Below are 21096 nucleotides of genomic sequence, written 5' to 3' on the forward strand. Positions count from 1 at the left end.
ATTTAATTTAATTATATAAATATAATACCTTTGCCAAGTTTTCAAAATCTTTAAAATAAGCCTTTTGTTTGAGTGTTTGTGTACGTGTTTTTCAATAAATTTCACACACAAGAGAGTAGAGAGCGGCGGCAGAGAAATGGCATGACAGCATAAGCAGTTCTCGGTCTTACCCTCAAGTCGAGCCAATATCTATTGTTTCAGATCTTAAATCATACGTATATCTGTGACATACAAATATATTAATACATTGGGTTGGCGAGAACATAACATTGCAATTTAAAGTATAAATACAAAACAAAAATTAACATAATCACAAAAAGATTGATGTGAACAAATATAAGAACACGCATAACATATAACAATTTAAAACAATTCCACAGATAGTAAATGAAGTCGATAAATCAGTGTAACATCTTAATTCCTAAGTCAAGGTGAATCGGTTAATTATTATGTGAAGAATATTATTTATGTTGACGCTTCCTCTCGAACCTTCCTGGACAGGTCAGCCAGGAGTGTTGCATCCGCATGAGATATCAGTGTACTTATATATATATATTTTCAAGGTGTACTCAGTGAGGTTTGTCCATTTTTAATCGGTCGGTATTTTTTTATTTATAAGGTGGTAAATTTTGTAAACGTGAGAAAAAGTTTTCTTTTTTGTTCAAGTATTCAAGCGAGCTACTAGTTATTATTCACCAACCTTGAGAACTAAGATGTTATGTCTCTCGTTAGTTTCTTTCGCCGGCTCTTCTCAGGGATGGGTTCCTTTCCGAACCGGTGGTAGTTTCTAGTTTGACTATCAATAAGCAAGTGTAATGCTTCAATGTTAAATAAAGCATTTTGATTTTGTGCATGTAGTTACACTATCTCAATCATACTTCAAACCGAATCACAACAGTAGTTAACATTGCTGTTTGGTTAGAATAGCTGATGAATGGATGACACCTGCCCAGATGGTGTTTGTATCAAATAAATATTATCAAATACACTGACTGATGTGTTTTCCTATACTGGTATAATATCGTATCGTACAAAGTTAAGTTGCCGATATTTACAATATTTTTAAAATCAAGCTACTCCATTGGTACGTAACAGAAATGCAAAATTAAGTAAAAATAATAATGTTATGTGTAAGAATTTGCAAACAATATTACTTTGAACCGTTTTGACATTTGTTATTTTTCAAGGCTGTATAAATTTCTTAATTACGATTTAAAATTTTAAATTAAGAATTCAATTCGTTCTAAATTTAATTAGATATTTTAATTATTGTGTAATCTTACATCAATCGATTTTAAAATTTCATAAAACATTTTTTTTAAATATCGACCAAAAATCATAGGAAGTGTTTTGTATTCTGATACGTAAGTGTAATTATATAAGACAACACCAGAGCTAAGAATAGAATATAATATGAACATATATAACATAATCATAACGCATTATAGTTATTAAAATTTTAACGTGAAAATCATTTTAAAAATTGTGACGCAAGATTTATCATTTTGACATGTCAATCGAATGCAATGTTATAAAGAAAAAAAAATCATCGTCTAATTGAAAAATTGTATTTCGAAACTAAAAATAGCAATTATGATTGAAATATAAATGCTATAAATATTCACTTATTTTAAGTAGCTGTATGTGGGGCGCTTGGATTAGAGTCAGATTCACTAAAACAGCGATACTCCATATCGAAGTAAAATATCAGAGGAACCATTACGCATACTAACGTGATAAAATGCAATGAATCTGATTGTGATAAAATACCAAACTATGCACCGATAGGAACATACAAGAAAGGCACGGACAACACGTCTTTGTCTACTAGACAACATAAAAAAATGCAAGGAATACTGCATTAAGTCATTCATTAAGAGTGCTTTTTAATTACGAATAAAAATATATTAATTATATTCTACACAACTATGTACATAATTTTTTTTTTAATATTTTCAAAGATCAGAATTTTTTACATATATAAAATAGTTTTTAATTTTGTGACTGAAACGAAAAATTCTTTTTTTTAATTAAAATTATTCCTTAACTTATGGTTAATTATCCACCGACCAATGAATAAGGAAATAACTTGGATACCGCAGACAAAATTCAGAGAGAGGATGGGTCGTAAAATCAATAAGGCCTCCACACGGTTTATTTTGCGCAAATTGAAAATTAAAATAAATGCATCACGTACGAATTATGTTTATAATATGTAAATTACATGAAATGTAAAACAATATTATATCATTTTATTGACAGCGATAGAATAGATTGAATTGTTATAGAAAAAAGAATTAATTCCAACCGATATATAAATTTGACAATCAAATTAAGTGTTAATTTATTAAGTGAAATTATTAGAGTAACATTTTAAGGTCAAATTTAAAAGCAACTCCTACACGTGGGTAACATTCATAACTCAAAAAGGTTAAAAGTCATTCGTTTAAATATATTTTTTTATCTGTAGTGTACGAGCTGCCTACAATAACGGGCAATTTATCTTCTTAAATCGTATATAAAGTATGTCCAATTACCAGGATAAGAACCCGGTACATGTTACGTAACTTTATATTTGCACAATACATTACATTTTGTGTTATTTATTGATTACGCATAACGCGAAGCATCGCGGATGTGTTCACTGTAATTATTCTAATAAACGCTGTATAAAGTTATGTCATAGCATTTAATTTAAAATATAAATTATTAATTTTAATGCTTTATAAATAAACAAGAGTTTATATTTTTATACATAATTGCATCTATAGGCTAGCTTATAAGTTCGCAGATCCTGTGGTTCTGGATTAAAAATACTGGTAGAGTCAATTAAAAATTATTGGATTGAAGATTTTTTTTATTAGGATTATGAGAATGAGGTAACAGAGATGGACATATTTTCGCGCACATACTTGTAATATATCCTGCGTTGGCTAGTTATTATCGATCATGGTTGCCGTGGCCGAAATCGATAAGAACCTCTTTTTCATATGTTTATTTGCGCAGTTGCTATTACTGACCATTTACTATATGTAAATACATACATAGTAATATATGCGTTGACTTATGAGTTTAATTCAAAAGGACTTATCGGAATGAGAAAAGGCTTATATTTCTCAGTTGGTAGGACGAAAAATATCACCTAATTTCTGCAAAAAAACATATTACATGATTGAAAAAATATTATAAATTAGCTGGCCGTGTAAATCCCCTGCCGATAATATCTTCCAAGATGTCGTTTCTTGTAATTCATTGATTCCAGGACTAAGAGTTCAATGAACAAAGAATTGATTAATGACTTAATATAAAAAAAAAAACATAAAAAACCCTGTAACATATTTTCCGAAAATAATATTCTTAAATTTCGCACCAGGAAAACTGTCGTATAAATACTTTCGTGTTAATAAATAATTTGTACGGATTCGTCTTTAAAGCGTAACGAATGTGTTGCGCATGTAAATTAATTAAATTGACACAAAACGAGTTGCTTACGGTAAAAACTGATGAATATCGGTCATTCGGTGGAATATCCCGTGTTAAATGTTCGTTAGTTTGTCAGTACAGTTGGTGAAATATATATATTTGTTGTTCTTTATATATTTGATATATTTTCTTTTAATTGACTGGCAATAGGACCACCTGATAGTGAGTCGCCACCACCCATTGACATTGTTGCCCATAGACATTGGCACTGTAAGAAATTTTAACTATCCCTTAGATCGTCAATGTGCCACCAATCTTGGAAACAAAGATGTTATGTCCATTGTGTCTTCAATTACACTGTATCCTTCACCTTTCAATCTGGAACACAACAGTACTATGTATTTCTGTGTGACGGTAGATTATGTGATGGGTGGGTTGTATCTATCCAGCCCGGCTGGCACAAAGCCCATGATAGCATGGAAACCTCATCCATGGTAAAACACATATTATGTGCCATTTTTCATTGTTATCAGTCAAACACTGTGTATTATTGTGAAAAAGATATTCGGTTTCGGCTTAAAGAAATTTATATCTCATTAAGACATTAGTTACTTACATGAGAACAATAATATAATTAGTTAATATGTACACGGTGCGTGTAAATAGAAAAAAAATTAAAGACTATTAACTTAGTATATGTATCGGTCATTAACTAAGAATAATAATATTCCAATATCCATTTTGTTTATATGAGATTAATACGGCGAATGAACTTCTCCGTAATCGGTGGTCGGTGACCTGTTTTGTTGATCCGGGAACTAACTCAAAAGGTACCAGTTTCATAATATGGTCGGTGATCCCACTTGGCCATTACAACTGGTATTGTAAGATATATGAACCATCTATACGAATATCATAAATGCAAAACTGACTCAGTCTGCCTGTTTGTCTGTTTGTTACGCTTTCACGGCAAAAGCACGGAACCCATTTTGGTATTTGGTATGAAATAAGTTTAAACCCCAAGTAAGGCACAAAGGCTATTTTCATACCTCTCCCTAACACGCAGACGAAATTTTAGGCGAAAATGATTTTCTTATATATTAACTCTGCCAATTATTTTGAAGTCTAACATTGTGGATTAGTTAATGCGAATATTATAAGCTTTTTAAAGTGAGAACGATTAACAGAAACATAATTGAAAATAGAACAGTAGTGCTATTCCGTAAGAACTCACTTTGTATCTCACTCATGAAATGATTCACTATTTTGATGCGTTATAATTATAGTCAATGTTACGCATCACTTCCTGGCATTTCACCTGGCAATTATGCGGTGATTGTCGAGTTTGTTTACTAGAATAGCTCCTCGATAATTTGATTATAGTAAATTATATTTCTATGTATTTAAAGAAATAAAAAATAGATTTAAATACGAATACATTGGATAAAATATTGTCGAGACCATCGTAATTGTTCAAAATGGTCGCTGGTCAGCAGGTTTGATGACCGAATGCAAAATGACCTTTGTAACCTGACTTCCGAACCTTGAAGGGTTCATTAAGCCCTCGGTTCCACTTACCGTTGCAAATTTCTGATGATAATGTATTTGTAAATATTGGTTCTTTGTTTTCAGTCTTCCGCGTTGGTTGCTAATGTTTTGTTTATCCTGAGCATTTAAGAAAAAGAAATTGTGTAAAATAAGTCGAGAAAAATGTTAAAATTAAGATAATGTTATATTAAATATATTAATGGTCCGCCATATTGAATATTTCGTGATGTCATACATATGTTGCAAGTCATATTTCTATAAAATAACATGTCATTGTTTCGAATAAGGTTTTGGGAGGAATATACATACAAAAAAAATTCGATGCAAATTGTATATGCATTGTATTACTCAGACGTCAAGGTCAATGACCTCTAGTGATAAATAAGGCTCATGATAAATATCGACATATGTCTATGAATATTATATATATTTAGACTTTAAACAGAGTTTATGTTAATGCAATAAATATTCTTTGGATCTAAGATGAGACCATACAGGAATTAGAAACTTCATTTACGTTAGTCTTTCAAATAACTATGTTTAGATTTGTTTTTTTTTTTAATATTTAAATCCACAGATAAATAAAACTAAACATGACGCTTAGAAATAAATACTATACCCAATAGAGGAGTTGTTAAGTTTGCCCGTGGACAGATTAGTTTGCACAAACAGTATTTAAAGCATAATGATAAAATAATTGGTATTAAAAAGCAATAATAAAAACGTTTACAAACCAATAAATCGATTATCTATTGTTTTGGATATATTTCATTTGGATCGACTATGAAAAAGTGTCAACAACTCGTATAACTGTCAATAGATTTCAATTATTCAGTTAAACACTGATTTCTCTCTTTCTGTCATTATTTATTTGACATTCGAAAGAATAAGACAAAGCATTATATGTATAACTAATCACCCGCTAAACAACGTTTATAAATACGGCCGTTAATTCTTTACATGTATATATATATATATATATATATATATATATATATATAAATAATATATACATATAATATATATATAATATAATATATATATATATATACAATATATATATATATATACATATATATAATAAATTATAATTTGGGGTATATTTAAATGTTAATCAAATAATTTTAGCTAATAAGCAACTACATAAATAACAAATTACGTTTAGAAAATAAGTAAGTAAGTAGAAGAAATATGTTTTAAATATGATATGAACCAATTATATATAAGATTAATTTACTGAAGTGTTGGTAGAATTGTTTTTTTTTTTACATATTTTATAGCCGACTGTACGTAAACAAGTATTAACTAAAACTTTTATTAATATTTGAGCCCGACTTCTGAGAAAAGACAGTGTCCTTTTGTGCAACGTTCAACGACCTCACGATATTTTGTTTGTTTATGATCGTATCGGGCGTTATTAATCTATGCTTAAATTGTTTTTATTTTTTGCAACTTTGATTCAGGGTTGCCATGTCTAATTAGATAAATTGTTTGTTATAATTAGTAAATATATGTTATAGTAATTTGTTTCTTGCATATTTTTATCATGTAGTTCAATAGTTATAATACGTATCTTAACTTTTACTTTGTTAATATTATGTATGCTGTGTGGTGACAGATTTATGTGATATATGCAATAATTCACGTTTAATAGAATAATTTCTATATTAATTTTCATAAATTAATAAAATCCAAACCTTTATGGAATATCATAATAACACTTATTTGACTCATATCTACATTTATATATATTTCCAAGTTTCTTTCGAGGCGAAGCAATCATTACAATAAATACTATATTTCTATTTCTTAGTTCGTATTCAGTGGCTAAATTTCCATAACATTTGAAGACTAAAATTAACTATTGTAATAGTTTGAAATCCAGGGAGAGATTGTCTTCTTAATTTAAAATTTAAATTGTGTAATTTCAATCATCTGATAAGGTATTTCCTGATGTGTAATAAATTAAACGCTCTGGCAACCCTAAACTAACTCGTGTTAACCAATGAGCTCAGTAACGAATATTAAATTAATATTTCAACTTAACCGACCACTCGCTAAATCTGATCGCCGTTGGCAAGGATCGCGTGTTCGATTTAATCTTAACGTTTTGTTAATGCTTAATTTTAAGCATTTAATCTTTCTTAACCAAAATGCTAATTTTGATTATGTTGACCATTTCTTTTTTAATTCTTACCAAGACGTTATGACATAACTCGTTCGTTAAAAGAACACGCTGTTTCATTAAACACAATATTAGTATCCATTTTTGTTTCTGTCTCATGCCGTGATATGTTTTAATTAATAAGGAATTCACGGAAATTTTAACGGTTTTACATTCTTTTGTTATAGACAAAGGGACAGATTGCATGGAATTGGGATTGTCCTATTTAGAACGAGTTGTATGGTCACCTTAATTTATGTTTCATATAACATAATAATAAAACAAAATTTGTTTGCATAGTGGGAGGTATTGTTGAATATATAATTGAGTGAATGCGCATTGCAATTATAAAACCATTTGCGTATTAATCATTGGGATTGTATAATTCCACACTTTGTCTTATTTTTTCAAATATGAGGTTACTGAGGACAGAAATTAAGAGAAACAGTGTCCAATATTTCTCGCTGTGATTAATACATTAAAACTGTAATTTTCCGTTACATGCAAAATCATTTTAGAGAAACATTGATTATTACACACCTTGGAATGAAACGATTGCCTCCAGGCCATTATAAATAAATTTCAAACAGTTGTTAATATTTGAGATCAAAAAACGAATTTCCGAAACTGAACTAGATTTATGTCAATTATAAATAATATAAATAGGAAGACTCGCAAATAAGCCACCTGATCATCACAATCCATAGACATTGGCACTAAAAAAAATGTTTCTTAATATAAAATAGCCTTTTGTATTTTTTTATTCTTTGTATTATCCATGTTATGTTGTCACTATAGTGAACAAAAGTATCTCTGTCTGTTTGTCTTTCTGTTATGCTTTAACGGCTAAACCCTAAGGACATAGGCTACTTTTTTATACCTAAACCGTAACACACTAGAAAACTAGACACAAATAAATAAGCCGCTTAATATGGCCGTTAATTTAAAAATAAAACCAGGTCATTACTTAGTTCAGACGAATTTCAAAGATAAGACATTATTCGTTTCGCTTTATCTTATTTATTTGGGGTCGACGCAACGTATATACCATTGGAATCCCAACTGCTAAACGGGTATTCTAGGAGCTAGTCGAGAACGTTGTTATGCTTAAAAAATGGCCCTAGTCGATTCGCAAATCACACAAGGCGAATCTACAGTAACTATTTAACTCATATATTTTTTTTTTTCAGTTTCACTATGGAGGCGACACGGCAAGTGTCGGCTAACTGGCTGTCTGCAATAGTTCTTATATGTTCATTCTTCTCAACCCATTCGCTCAATACTAAGGTAAGTTAAAGAATATTTAATTTGAACAATGCTTATGTTAAAACATATAATATAACATAAATGTAATATTTAATTATTTTTATATTGAACGAAATAAATCGATTACCATCACAAAATATTCAAATAAAAATAAAATTTATATATTACTATCATCCATTTTGAATTTTTGCTCCACAGATTAATAAGTTTTAAAGTAATAGATATAGCAAACCATAGAAAGATATAATTATCTTCACTTAAATTTAGAATAGAAAGGTTATATGATAATGTGATTGGATTCTTGTCGTCAGTATACAATGTCCAATTCAATCATCATTTGAGATGACTTGTTTGTTTTAAGCGCGAACATTTTGACAACTGTCAAAATCGAATATTTAAAACACGTTGCGTCGATTAAAATATTAATAAATTATAAATATATCACGTTCTTAATTAATGTATATTTATTTTATGTTAACATGTATTTCCGAGATATAATAATGAGTTATGCAAATTAAGCTTCAAGTCGGTTTGATGATCTATCACTTATTAATGATGCGTTCGTAAAGGTTTTAAGTCACCGCAAACATGTGAAGCGAAGCGTCAACTTATAAAAATGCTGCCACATCTTCGCAATTAGCATCGATATGTTGTCGTATAAATGGGATTAAGTAATTTAGTTTACTCAAAATAAATATAATGACATGTAATATAAGGAGGTTGTTACCTCTAATTTATAAAGTTACGTCATTAACAATGATATAATAATTATTTTCTTAAATTGAACGCAGATTAATTGTTGGGTACTTCGATGTATGTTGGCTTATATCCTATAGTTAATAAAAAAAAAAAAAAAATAATGTAAATATTTATAGATCTGTTTCTTACAGTTTTCAGAAGTATTTATCTAAACCTTGCCACCCCAATAAAAATAACCTTAAAAATTCTTTTATTTAATTATCCTTGAAGATTAACACATGAAGTAATACTTTTTACTTTATTTCAAAGAACATATTCCAAAATAAATATTATGCAGAAGAATATAAAAAATCATACGATAAATTAAACATAAATATAAATCATTTTTATAAATATGTTTAAATAAAAACAAGTATATTTTTGAACGATAACACATACGGTATCAATAATTAAATTCGGAGCAAGTAGAGACCACCTGGTATCAACCACGCCCAATTTCATAATGGACCGGTCGATTCGAACTGTTCGGGAGTAATTTTGTAACATATGACGTCATAACCTGTCTTCGTTCGGTGGTAGGTCAAAAAATAAAACCATCGAAATTTGTGTAAAAACCGAAGGAATTCAACGTTTAAATTTTTTGTGTAACAACAAAACGTTCTATTTCAATTTTGATATAATCTATTATGAAATACAGATAATAATAATTGGTCACAGTGTATAACTTATCTAATGACATATAGAGTTTGAAAGTTATGGGTTCATTAACATTTGAAAATATGTTATATTTGGTAAAACATTGAGATTATTATTTACTTTCTTCTCTATAATTATAAATTAATGCTTGTATGTTTTCTCCGCTTTGTGTACTTAAGCCATTGATCCGAATGTAATCGTCCGCGAAGGTTCTTGGCTAAAAAACACATAATTTCTTCTTTATATGCTTATCCGTAAAGTGCCGAGATGGCCCAGTGGTTAGAACGCGTGAATCTTAATCGATGATCGTGGGTTCAAACGCGGACAAGCACCACTGAGTTTTCATGTGCTTAATTTGTCTTTACAATTCATCTTGTGCTTGAGTATGTGTATTCCATTAACCCGTATTGGAGCAGCGTGGTGGAATAAGCTCCAAAACCTTCTCCTCAAAAAAGGAGAGGAGGCCTTACCCCAGCAGTGGGACATTTACAGGCTGTTACTATGTTTGTCCTTCATTTAAACGTTTCATTGTTAGGCTAAGGCCATACAGGAGAAGGTTTGGAGCTTATTTCTTATTCCGTCGAGTACGCGAAGTCCATAGCCCATGATTGAGTCAGCACCGTTCGGTTAATATTCACTGGCTCTGATAACTTAGTGATGCTTACCCGAGGTTGACGGGTTCAAACTCTTCACTTACCAGTTGAGATCCCTCATGTAACCACTGATAATGACATCTATTAATATGCTAAAACTTTAAAATGGCACTTTACGAACATTAGAGTAATGAATCGGCGTGATTGTTTGCATAATTATCGATATCTGCAGAAGTCGTGTGAAATAATAGTGTATGTCATTATAACCTATAAGTATGTTACCTAGAATTTCGTCAATTATATTTGATGTAAATCATATGCGAAATGTTTCTCATTAAGAAAATCACACAAAATTATCTTGTGGATATTAGTTACGTGAGCTCATTGGCTATGGCGGTGATTTGTACGGAATGAAAATAATACTGGTGGGAAAGATAATTAAATTTTGATAGTTGTGTCATAATTTTGAATATAAAATATAATAAATTTAATAATTTGGAATTTGGAATGTAAATAAACTTAGGAAGAACTTATTAGGATGAATATGCTGGGTTACGTGAAAATAGAGGAAGGTTAGGGGCCAAATAAAACAACTAGCATATTATATTATAAATATGTTTTTATAAACAGCGATAGATTTTATGCAAAAAGAAACATGTTCGCAATATATTGTCTAGTCTAAGAATTAATACTTTTAAATTCTCGTATAATTAGCTAAAAACATGACTAAAGGACACGTATGTATGGTTCGTGGTTGGGTGTGATTTGCGAGTAGAATAATCGGGATATATAATCCAGATGCGTTTCTTAACTATATGTTAAACTTTATGTGAAAAACTGAATTTGAAACGTTAAGGAGTAGGAGAAAGCAAAGGTTAGGCAGTTACATTAAATTAAGAAAGGCTAAAATTAAAATATCTAGTTTTTGGAAACTGCCTTATCTTTTATCATGAAGGTTTTGAATGTCGGAATTAAATATAATGTTGAACCTATCACCACAATACACATATACATAAAACTATATATGTACGATACAAAAAGACGTGTTTAAATCGTTTGAATTGTTAAATAAGCTATTTGATTACACAATCTGTGGTATCGAGGTCGACTAGGATTCACTCGGTTTTATGTCATTTGCTTCTAATTTCAATGCGTTACACCATGATATGTTACAATGTATTTGACATACTTGGTTAGCCAATGTTTGTTATTTTAGCCTTATTCATCTCCAACTATCACGTAAGTTTAGTGGATAGCTATTAACGTTGTAGTTTCTGAGATCCTGCGTTCGTATCAAACTGGCAACTAACGTAACCTCTTTTCGCTTAACGTAGAAAAGAAACATTCCTCATAAAAAATATTATAATATTTAGTAAGTTTCGAAGTCGCTTGTTTATGACGTACATAAACGATTTTTAAGGCTCATTACGCGTAAGTCATATTCCATCGGTTACTCAAGTACAATAATATTCGTTAAATATAAGAACACAGTTTTAGAAGATATAGATGCACTTTGGTGTTGGATGAAATTATTTCGATAAAATTTGTATTTTTTTTTTGTATTTCGAAAATCACAAAAATCTGTTGACTCTGTGTTTGTGCCTGAATTTTCTCAGGTCGTATCACCACTGGACCATATCAGCTCTTTTTGATTATAAAGTAAGTAGGCGAACGGGAAAATGGGTCCTTTGATAGTAAGTGGTCCCAATCGCCCATAAACATTGGCGGGATAAAAATACTAACCGTTCCTTGCATCGTCAATATGCCACCAAACTTGGGAACTAAGTTGTCATGTCTCTCGTGCCTGTAGTCACATTGGCTCACTCACCCTTTAAACCGAAATTCAACAATATTAAGTATTGTACTTTTTAGCGTTGGAATATGTGATGAGTGGGTGGTACCTACCCAGACGGGCTTGCACAAATCCCCACCACAAAATGAATTACGTAAAGTAGAATTAGGTCCAAATTTGGACTCTAATAGTAATTAATAAGTCTTATTAAATTGATCATCTCCATTTAATAATTACACTATTATGTATATTTATGTGTACTATGTGTAAAAAAAGCGAGATGGCCTAGTCGTAAGAACGCGTGAATCTTAACCGATACTCATGGGCTTACCCGGGCAAGCACCACTGAATTTTCATTTGCTTAATTTGTGATTATAATTGATCTCGTGTTTGACGGTGAAGGAAAACATCATAAGGAAACTTGCATGTGTCTTATTTCACTGAAATTCTGCCACATGTATATTCCACCAATCCGCATTGGAACAGCGTGATGGAATAAGCTCCAAGTCTTCTCCTCAAAAAGAGGAGGCCTTAGCCCAGCAGTGGGACATTCACAGGCTGTCACAGTACTATGTTATTATTATTTTTAAAGTTAATGTAAAATATATGTAAAGATACGCACTGTGACATGAATAACAAACTAAAGTTAAATATACTACACGTGAAATAGTTCGATAACCCGACATAGTGCACAGATTAATAAACTTAAAAGATTTTTATATTTTTTAATATAAATTAATAGTTTGTTCTTGCTAATGTTCTATATTTGAAAGTTTGTTTCTACAGATGTCATAAAATATTGCTATACATTAAAAAATAATTACCAAGTTGATTTACGTCTAGCGTATTAAAGTGCCAGTTTTTAATACATAAACAGGAAGATAATGTTTTTCCTTGATAATTTGTTATTTTTGTTTAATAAGTCAACCTTAAACACAAGTACATTATTTATTTTTTTATTTTTGATATCAACAAACTGTTTTTTGGAAATTGATAAAAAATTAAATGTATTTTTTTAATTAATAAAAATATTGATATACTAAATTAAATACGAACATGAACAAAATAGCAAAGATATTTCATCAATATATTAACAAATAAACTTGATTTATAATACGTAACTTTATGTTTAATATAACTAAATAAAATTGTTTAAGACCTTATTTCATACAGCCTGTAATACAAGGCAGAAGTAATATTCTCTTTGCCTCAATACTCTATGGTAATCAAACCTATTGTCCGTTGTCTATTGTTACGCAACAGAATGCCAATCAACAACACAGTTACGTGCGAATAATTTATTTTCCTCGAAAGTACATTTCGTTGAGTTTAAAGTTCGCGTATGCTTGACATGGTAACGGTATGGGGTAACTATAGTGTAATACATAAAAGTGTCTTCAAATAAAAGCTAATTACAATTTTTTTATTCTCCACCTTTGCCCACACCTTTAAAACAGTACGTGCTGAATGATAATAAACTTTATTCCTTTTATAGTAAATATTGAATATGATTAAAAATAAAAAAGATCATTGGATTTTTTGAAGCGTTAGTAACCACTTTATTTCATACTAGTCCATTAACAGTTTATTATTATAGTAAATGGAGTCTCTTTTTGATTGACTTACTCACATGTACTAAAAAGCAACATAGACCTAACTAGACGGGACCGGAACTTCATTACATTTAAATAATAATATTAAATATTTAATTTGAATCGATTCTTTTTATTATCATTAAAAAAATATCTGAATAAACCAACGTTATCATATAATTCTCATATAAAATGGGAAATGCTAAATTATATAATAGCTTACAGAATGATTCATCATGACATTTTCTTGGATGTTTTGACATTTAACATATGCTATTTAATTATCTGTATTTTTTTTTATTTATATGGTCTAGTCCATTTTAGGTTATATGTGACAAGAAGAAATAAAGGTTATCAATTGTAATTGGTTGAATACGATATTCAGATGTTAATATTCCATTATACTTATATTAAGCTCACTAGCTGTATATTAAAATGTCGTATTTCAATATGCAATTTCATCATCATCATCACCCTTTTCGCGTCCACTGCTAGACATAGGTCTCTCCAATGGCACACCACTGAGCTCGATTTTCAGCTCTTAATCTCCAACCGCTGCCAGCCACCTTGCGTATATCTAGCTGGAGGGCTATCCTACGCTACGTTTACCAAGGCGTTTAAATATACAATTTAGATTAAAAAAATATATTCATCATACGGCTATTACAAAATCGATACAATTTATGTAATTGATAGGTAAATATCCAATGAAACATACCATAAAATCCTTACTAATATTATAAATTCGAAAGTGAGTTTATTTGTTTGTTTGTTACGATATAACGTCGTAACTACTCGACCGATCATTATGAAATTTTGCAAACACCTTGTTATGGTACCTAGTTACATTGTTCCAAAGTGTCGCATTGGCGATGTAAGGAACTGTTATTCCTTTAAGAGCCAAAGTTTATGAGCGTTGGTGACTACGTATCATCAGGTGGCCCATTTGCCGTACGCCCACCTATTTTATAAAAAAATACCAATCACTATGTCGAATTGCTTCACAATTTATCGTATTGCTTAAAATTCATGAGCTCAAACCGAAAGATCAACATACAATAACAAAAATAGATTTCGAAAAATATTTCGTTTGCTATACTGGTATTGGTTCATCATATTTTTAGTGTTATTTCTAAAGCGAATCGAGAAAACAAAACATTAAAAGTAGATAGTTTAACTTCGTCTGTTTTTATTTTATGCGGTTATTAAGTTTTACATAAATATATAGAAATCAAATATAAAATGTATTTGTATGAAACTTTCTATATTAATAATAATTTACTCTCAAATGACGCTTTCGTTCTAACGTTGCATTTTATATTCTTAATCTTATATATGATTATTGATATAACAGTAACAGCCTGTTAATGTCACACTGCTGGGCTAAGGCCTCCTCTCCCTTTTGAGGAGAAGGTTTGGAGTTTATTCCACCACGTTGCTCCTTTTCCGTTGTTTACGGGTTGGTAGAATACACATGTGGCTGAATTTCAATGAAATTTGCAGGTTTCCTCACGATGTTTTCCTTCACCGTAAAGCACGAGATGAATTATAAACACAAATTAAGCACATGAAAATTCAGTGGTGCTTGCCAGGGTTTGAACCCAAGATCATCGGTTAAGATTCACGCGTTCTAACCACTAGGCCATCTCGGCTTTTTTCAATGTCAAAGTTGTTTATTTGTCTTTGCTCATCTTGGAATAGACTGTAGAAACATATTTATTTTAATGTCATTTCTAAAATTTCTATGTTCTACATAATATTTTTATTCCGTGTAATGACCGTAGCTTTCGTGTACCGCTATTTGATTATAGTATTATTAATCACTGTTACGTTTTATTGTGTTAGATAATTATCATTATTCATTGATCAGGGTAATATTAATTAAATAAATATCTTTTAATTAAAATCAAAATACGCTTCTTTTTTAAATGAGTTCTAGTTGCAATTTCACTAATGTTTAATTTATTGTTTTTAACGTTACTCTATCCAAAACAAGATATGATCTTTTTTATTTATTAATTAATAAATGATATAAGATCGTGAAATAATTTCTGTTAATTTTCTAAAAATAAAGTGGTTTTTTTTTTCGAAAATCGATGCTCAGGAACATTTTACAAAATAAATAAAATATTTTCAGACGATACTTATGTTAATATTTTTTTAGGCTTCATAAAAACGATTAAAAAATAATATTAATTGAGTAAATGCAATTTTATTCTCTTAAGTTTCTACTTAAGAGAATAAAATAGCTAAAAGAATAAAAGGCTTCTGCCTTAGAGCTAATTCCATGGTGCTCCAGTGCGAGTTTGCCGATCCAAATTTATGTGACGGAATTTCAACCGACACACAGATGAATGAATAAACAGCAATCTAGCACATAGAGACTCAGTTGCTTTGGCCTGGGCTTAAACCCGCAATCTTCAGTTGTTGTTATTATTGTTAGTATTAATAATTTCTCTTAAATACATATTCAAATATATTAATTAAATTTAAATAAAAAAAAACTTTCACAGTAATTAATTGTCAGTCACCGTTCTAAAAATGTTAAAAAATATTTATTATCCATATTTATTACTTTATTTTATCTTCAAGACTAATGATACAATTATGCCAATTTTGATAACGTTTATATTTCCTAGTTAAAATGGACACGTAAAATATCATCACATTTTTTATCTTAATAGCTTTATTTTCGAACACAACTATACTAAACATTGCTGTTTGGCGGTAGAATATAAGATGGCGATGCTGTGATGGCCTAGTGGTTAGAACGCGTGAATCTTAACCGACGTTCGTGGGTTTAAGCCCGGGCAAGCACTACTGAGTTATCATGTGCTTAATTTTACATTACTGTTAAATGTAATAGTCAAATATACAAAAATACGTCATAACTACATAAATATAATAAAGCCTATATATGCCTAGAAATAAACCCGACCCACTTCTCCGAACCTCGAAGACAAACAACCAGTGACAATAACTCATAAACCACAGATTATGTTGCAATAAAACACGCGTACGTGAGAGAATATCGTACAATGGTTATACGATAATGTTCAATATGTAAGGACTATGAATAAATTACAAAAAAAAACTATCATTAAATAAGAAACACGTGAAGATGTTAAACATTGATCTTAAAAATAAAACTAATATTTATAAAAAAATATATAATTTGATACTTTGAGTATTAATGGTGACGTCTAAGAAATTATTAGTTTTGGAAGGGTTATGGGAAAAACTAGGAAAATTTAAATTCAAATGATCGCTCTGAAAAAATATGCAAATGAATTGAGAACCTTTTTAAAGTCGATTAAAATGATGTAGTCAAGCGCATTTGGTGTTTGCGGTAATGAAGATAAGTTAGATAATTTTTAAATAGATTTGCAGTTAAAAACGTATATTTAATGAATAATACCAATTTATAATGAATGAATGATGAATGAAAGAATATAACGGACCCAATAAAAATAATGTAACAAGCTGCAAATGTCCCAGCTGGCCGAAGACCATCTCCTTTTTGAGGAGAATGTTTAAAGCTTCCACAACCACGCTACTCCGATGCGGTTGCATGTAACAGATTTTCATACGCCGCATGTTTTCTTCAGCAGCGAGCACGATATTAATTACAAACACAATTTCAGCACATGAAAATTCAGTGGCGCTTGCCCGGGTTTGAACTTGGAATCATCGGTTAAAATTTACGTTGTCCAACCACTGGGACATCAGGGGTCCTCCATAACATATCAATGCATAATATAAAAAGAAAATAATATAAAGGCACGAATGCAGTGTACTTTCCGTGATGAAAGAAATATAGACGATATTAGGTCCAAACTGAAATGTGCTCACTATTCAAATTTTTGACAGGAACTCCTCGAAGGCGACTTATTTACATATCTCCCTTTTGAGAAATATCTAACCTGAGAACATGAAAACTATTCACAAGTAATATTTATAATTGTTTTAATAAAAAAATAACGCAAATTGAATAATTCGTATTTCAAAGATAATTCGCATATTGGAATTGCAGGTGTTCTTGGAAGATTTTCGTCGTTGTAATTAAAAATGGTGACATCACTTTTTGTCACTTCTGTGTTAATTAATGAGAATTGGATGGAAGGGGTATGTTTTACTACCGTGTGATTGAATTTCTTATAAACAATATATCAGGAAATATCTGATTTTCCTCAAAATGTTTCATTCTTTGGGAGTTCCCCAGAGGCTCTTGCCTTGTCTATTTTGCAATTTAGTTATAAAGAAGAATTAACACAGAATACAAAACTTCTATGTTTTTACTACAAAAATGACGCATTTCATGCATAAATATTATTGCCATCTTATAAATATTATTGCCTCTATTCCGTAACGTAAGAGTAAATTATATTATTTTTGGCTGGCGAGGCCCCTAGGTATGTCCTTTGTAGTAGGCCTAGGTATAAATCCGGAATTGGTTCGTGCTTTACTTTACCATCTTGAAACGAGTACATCCGAAAAAGTAGCTTGCTTTAATCATAAGCAAAAGATTACACGAATATTTGACTACATAAACTTGCATTCAAATTTTTATCCCCTATTTACTTTCTTTTGGGGACGGATTTTCAAAAATATATTATTTGTGCTCAAGTACAAAATAAACAATTTTATTATATTATATACTTGCAAAACAATGGAATTCAGCTTGTGACGAAAATCCTTCAAATATGCCATCTTAGCGTAACTAACATCTGTTTGACATATACATGGCAGCAGCGAAAAAAAAAATTGTTTTGGTTTTGATAAGTCGAAAACAGCCTTATGAACTTAAAAAGAGGCAGTTTTATTAAAATCACAGACTGACACTTTGAATTTTATTTATTTGGATTGAAAATGTCTTAAACCCACGCTTAAAACTGTGGGTCCTTTAGATTTATTGAATCAATAACATTATTTATTTTAATTAAATTTATATACTTGTTTAATTGCTTTTTACCAAGAATAATGAGAGTTATTTATATGAAGGTATTTATAATATAAAATATATCGATCAGTTGATTTCTTTAATGAGAACTTTATCGGTACACACCATAATACACGATCGTGAAATGTCAGAAAGTGATATGCGACATTTATTATAAATATTATAATTAGATTGAATGCAATTCATGATTGAGATATATAGTCAAAATGAAATTATAGTTATATGTAAATTTCCCAATACTTTTTGAGGAAAATATTTGGAGCTTATTAAGCCATGCTGCGCTACAAAAAGAAACACAAATCAAACACATGAAACACGATCCTCACTTATTATTTAGGCACTGTAACAACTGATATTAAACGTAAGCTTATATATTAACTTGGTATGAAAAGTATTTTTAATTTGTTAAAAATATTTAATCATTTTCTGAAATCTTTTAAAAAACCGATGAAATCTTTTAAAGTCAAGAAGTAACAGTAGTCAGTAACAGTTGATCCGTTATATCTACATATATACACATATGTATATATGTTACACAATTGTGAAACTATTGTATTACAAAACCAATAGTTAAATTAATTCTAGATTTCATCGGTCGAGACCTACTTAAGGTATTTGTAACACAATATTTATTATCTAAGATCAATTACGCAATGCACTACTTTTGAATTTTCATAATATGAATTACAGATTTAATCTTTTAATTTGGTCATTTAACGATATAAATGTATTTACGACCTTACTTTAGTTAAACAATCCTGTGTGCGGCTGTATCTTCTTTTGAAAATGTCTTCATTAAAATTGTCGGAACGCGAGTCATATCGTGCTGTGTCTCAATCAGGCGAGTTCTTGTATGTATTCGATAGCTTTGATGTTAACTGCGATTTGAAAGGAATTTCGATAATTGTCACCAGACAGCGCTGTTTTCATTCGAGCGCAATGTTTACAAAGATATTGAAAGAGGAAACGCATGTCGATAGTTTTCAGCGAGTTAATAAAAACAATAGTTATAGTACAAAAGATTTTTAATGTTTTTTTGTGCAATGAAAATCGACCGAATGAGCGATGATGTACGATGAATGGAATTGAAAATGAACGAATAACTCATACGTTATTTTATATAGACTGTCAAATATTTTTTGCACTTTTTAATAGTATAAAACGATTATATTCAAGTCATTCATTTGCATCCAATACCTTCAATCCCTTCACTAAGTGCCATAGAATGTAACTATATATATTACGCTTGACAGTATTTTTTTGTTGTGAAAAATGTATGTCAAAATTTATAAATAAGATAACTAAATAATAATAGGCAGTTTACAGTATTACATATTTATTTTATTACCCATTTTAAAGTTAACTTTTACGCAATCTGGAATATTCTAAGGCATCTTATGACAAAAAGTGATTAACCTGGTATACAGAGTATAATGTAATGAAAATTAGTTAAGCTTTATAGATTAATTATTTTCACCGAAAACGAGCCCTGACCCAAACCCTAGTTATATCTCCGTCTCGCTTCATCGCACGCCCTTGCCGCGAGGTCGACTCTAAGATTATGACAGATTTTGCGGTAACTTTTTCTTTTACTTAATTTGATATTAAGCCACTTTGAATGCGGTGAATTTAATGGTTCCGTAGACAAACAAATTCGTGTTTGTCGTCCAGCGTTACGAGAATTATATTAAAAAAGTTTAGAGCGGCAGTTCTCGATCTGTGTTCCGCGAAAGTGTTCCACAAAACTAATACAACTGTTCCGTAACAATTAGGTAGTCAGTAAAATAAATATCTATTACATTTTACTAATATTTATTGTTTTATATTTATTATTTTATTTTAGAAAATTATATAAAATATATTTTAGTTATAATACGTCCGTGATTTTAACAGGTTGGCGACTTGTTTCAAAACTTAAGTTGAATACTAAATGTTAGGCAGAATAAAATTTTAAAGATTAGTAGCTCGTATTTATAAAAGGTTAAAAACTATATCCGCCGTAACCGAAATCGGTCAAAAGAACATCATCATGAACTTGGCTAGTCGCCCAGGTTTGTTGATCAGATAAACGCAATTCGACAAGCCACAGATGAATGCCAGTGCCAATAAAATTTTTCTTTTTGTCTATGGATTTTGTAATCTTTGATATTTTAAGCCTAAATGGTGTCAGTCATAATCGTTAAGTTTGATACGCTGCTGAGCTTGTGAAAATCATTGCAAAGTGTTTTAATTACGATTGATATTGTAACATTATGTAGCCATCATAACTTGAACCATACTCTGCGTTTATTAACACTAGTAAAGGTATATATATATATATATATTTAATAATATATAAAGGTATATATTTTTTGTTTTTTTTT

The 21096-nt window shown here is 30.1% G+C and overlaps 1 protein-coding gene across 9 annotated transcripts in view; it reads left to right on the top strand.

Moving 5' to 3' along the window:
• The window catches only part of LOC126777160 (A disintegrin and metalloproteinase with thrombospondin motifs 18), a 133403-nt gene that overhangs the window by 54998 nt on the left and 57309 nt on the right, over positions 1 to 21096 (top strand). For all 9 annotated transcript variants that reach the window (XM_050500096.1, XM_050500095.1, XM_050500097.1 and 6 more), the window contains one exon: positions 8326 to 8422. In XM_050500096.1, the coding sequence (XP_050356053.1) occupies positions 8333 to 8422 (90 nt within the window). In that variant the 5' untranslated portion in view covers positions 8326 to 8332. The remainder of the gene's footprint in view (positions 1 to 8325; positions 8423 to 21096) is intronic.

The sequence above is a fragment of the Nymphalis io genome, chromosome 22 (genome assembly GCF_905147045.1).
Source record: "Nymphalis io chromosome 22, ilAglIoxx1.1, whole genome shotgun sequence".
Taxonomy (NCBI): domain Eukaryota; kingdom Metazoa; phylum Arthropoda; class Insecta; order Lepidoptera; family Nymphalidae; genus Nymphalis; species Nymphalis io.